The 1,007-nt window shown below is 44.5% G+C and overlaps 1 protein-coding gene across 1 annotated transcript; it reads left to right on the top strand.

Moving 5' to 3' along the window:
• The first annotated feature begins 251 nt into the window (after window positions 1-251).
• On the top strand, window positions 252-743 carry LOC122039512 (agamous-like MADS-box protein AGL80). Its single transcript, XM_042599122.1, has one exon. The coding sequence runs from the start codon at window positions 252-254 to the stop codon at window positions 741-743; it is 492 nt and encodes a 163-aa protein (XP_042455056.1).
• The last annotated feature ends 264 nt before the right edge of the window (window positions 744-1,007 follow it).

Below are 1,007 nucleotides of genomic sequence, written 5' to 3'. Positions count from 1 at the left end.
AGAAAGATTTGAAATTTAAAATTATGATCTTTTATTCAGGAAGGAAATAGTTAACATATATTAGATTGAAAGAAATATTACAATTTGAAACTATGAAAGGAAACATGTTGGCGTTCCATTAATTGACGGGATTCGTTGTGATTCTTTTCCAAATTCAACAATAATTTCGACTCCAAATGAAAATCTCTAGTAATTTGTATAAATTGATGGAGAGCGATTAATATAGATTAGCAATTGATTAAAAGACCGCCATGGGGAGGAAGAAGGTGAAGCTCGCATGGATCACCAACGATGCCACGAGACGCTTCACCTTCGAGGAGCGGAAGAAGGGCCTGGTGAAGAAGGTGAGCGAGCTCGCCATGCTCTGCGGCATCGAGGCGTGCCTGGTCGTCTACGGGCCTCAGGATGCGGCGGAGCCGGAGGTGTGGCCGTCGCCGACGGAGACGGCTCGCGTGGCCACGCGCTTCAATAGCATGCCGGAGATGTACCGGTGGCGCAAGATGACTGACCAGGAGGGCTTCCTCCGGCAGCGCGTCGCCAAGCTGCAGGACCAACTCCGCCGCCAGGATCGTGAGAGCAGGGAGCTCGAAGTCAGCCTCTTCGCCCACGAGATTATGGCCGGCGGGCGGAGCCTGGACGACACCGGCCTAAATGACGCAGTGGAACTGGTGCAGACGATAGACATAAAGCTGAAGCTGGTGCAGAACAGGGTAGAAAGGATTGTAGAATCTTTTATCATATAAACCCTATTAATTTTTATTCTCTTTAAAAAGCATATAACATATATTTAATATTTTCAAAATAATCGACCTCAATAAAAATTAGGATCTTAACATAGAACTTAATAGTCTATGTCTAAAACCGACCGTGCACGATAGAAAGGAGACGATGAGGAAATTGAGCAGATGATGTCCTTCAAGAATCCCACTCTATTTGATAACGAGCGAAGACGTTGAGATAAAATTTTGAATTTGAATAGTTTTTCAGAAGACTAAATTCTAAGACTA

The sequence above is a fragment of the Zingiber officinale genome, chromosome 1B (genome assembly GCF_018446385.1).
Source record: "Zingiber officinale cultivar Zhangliang chromosome 1B, Zo_v1.1, whole genome shotgun sequence".
NCBI classification, from domain to species: domain Eukaryota; kingdom Viridiplantae; phylum Streptophyta; class Magnoliopsida; order Zingiberales; family Zingiberaceae; genus Zingiber; species Zingiber officinale.
Note: the sequence above shows the minus strand (reverse complement) of the source record. Positions and strands in the feature narration are given on the sequence as shown.

Excerpts from the sequence above, each read along its gene's own strand:
- LOC122039512 (XM_042599122.1), top strand. The coding sequence starts at position 252 with ATGGGGAGGAAGAAGGTGAAGCTCGCATGGATCACCAACGATGCCACG.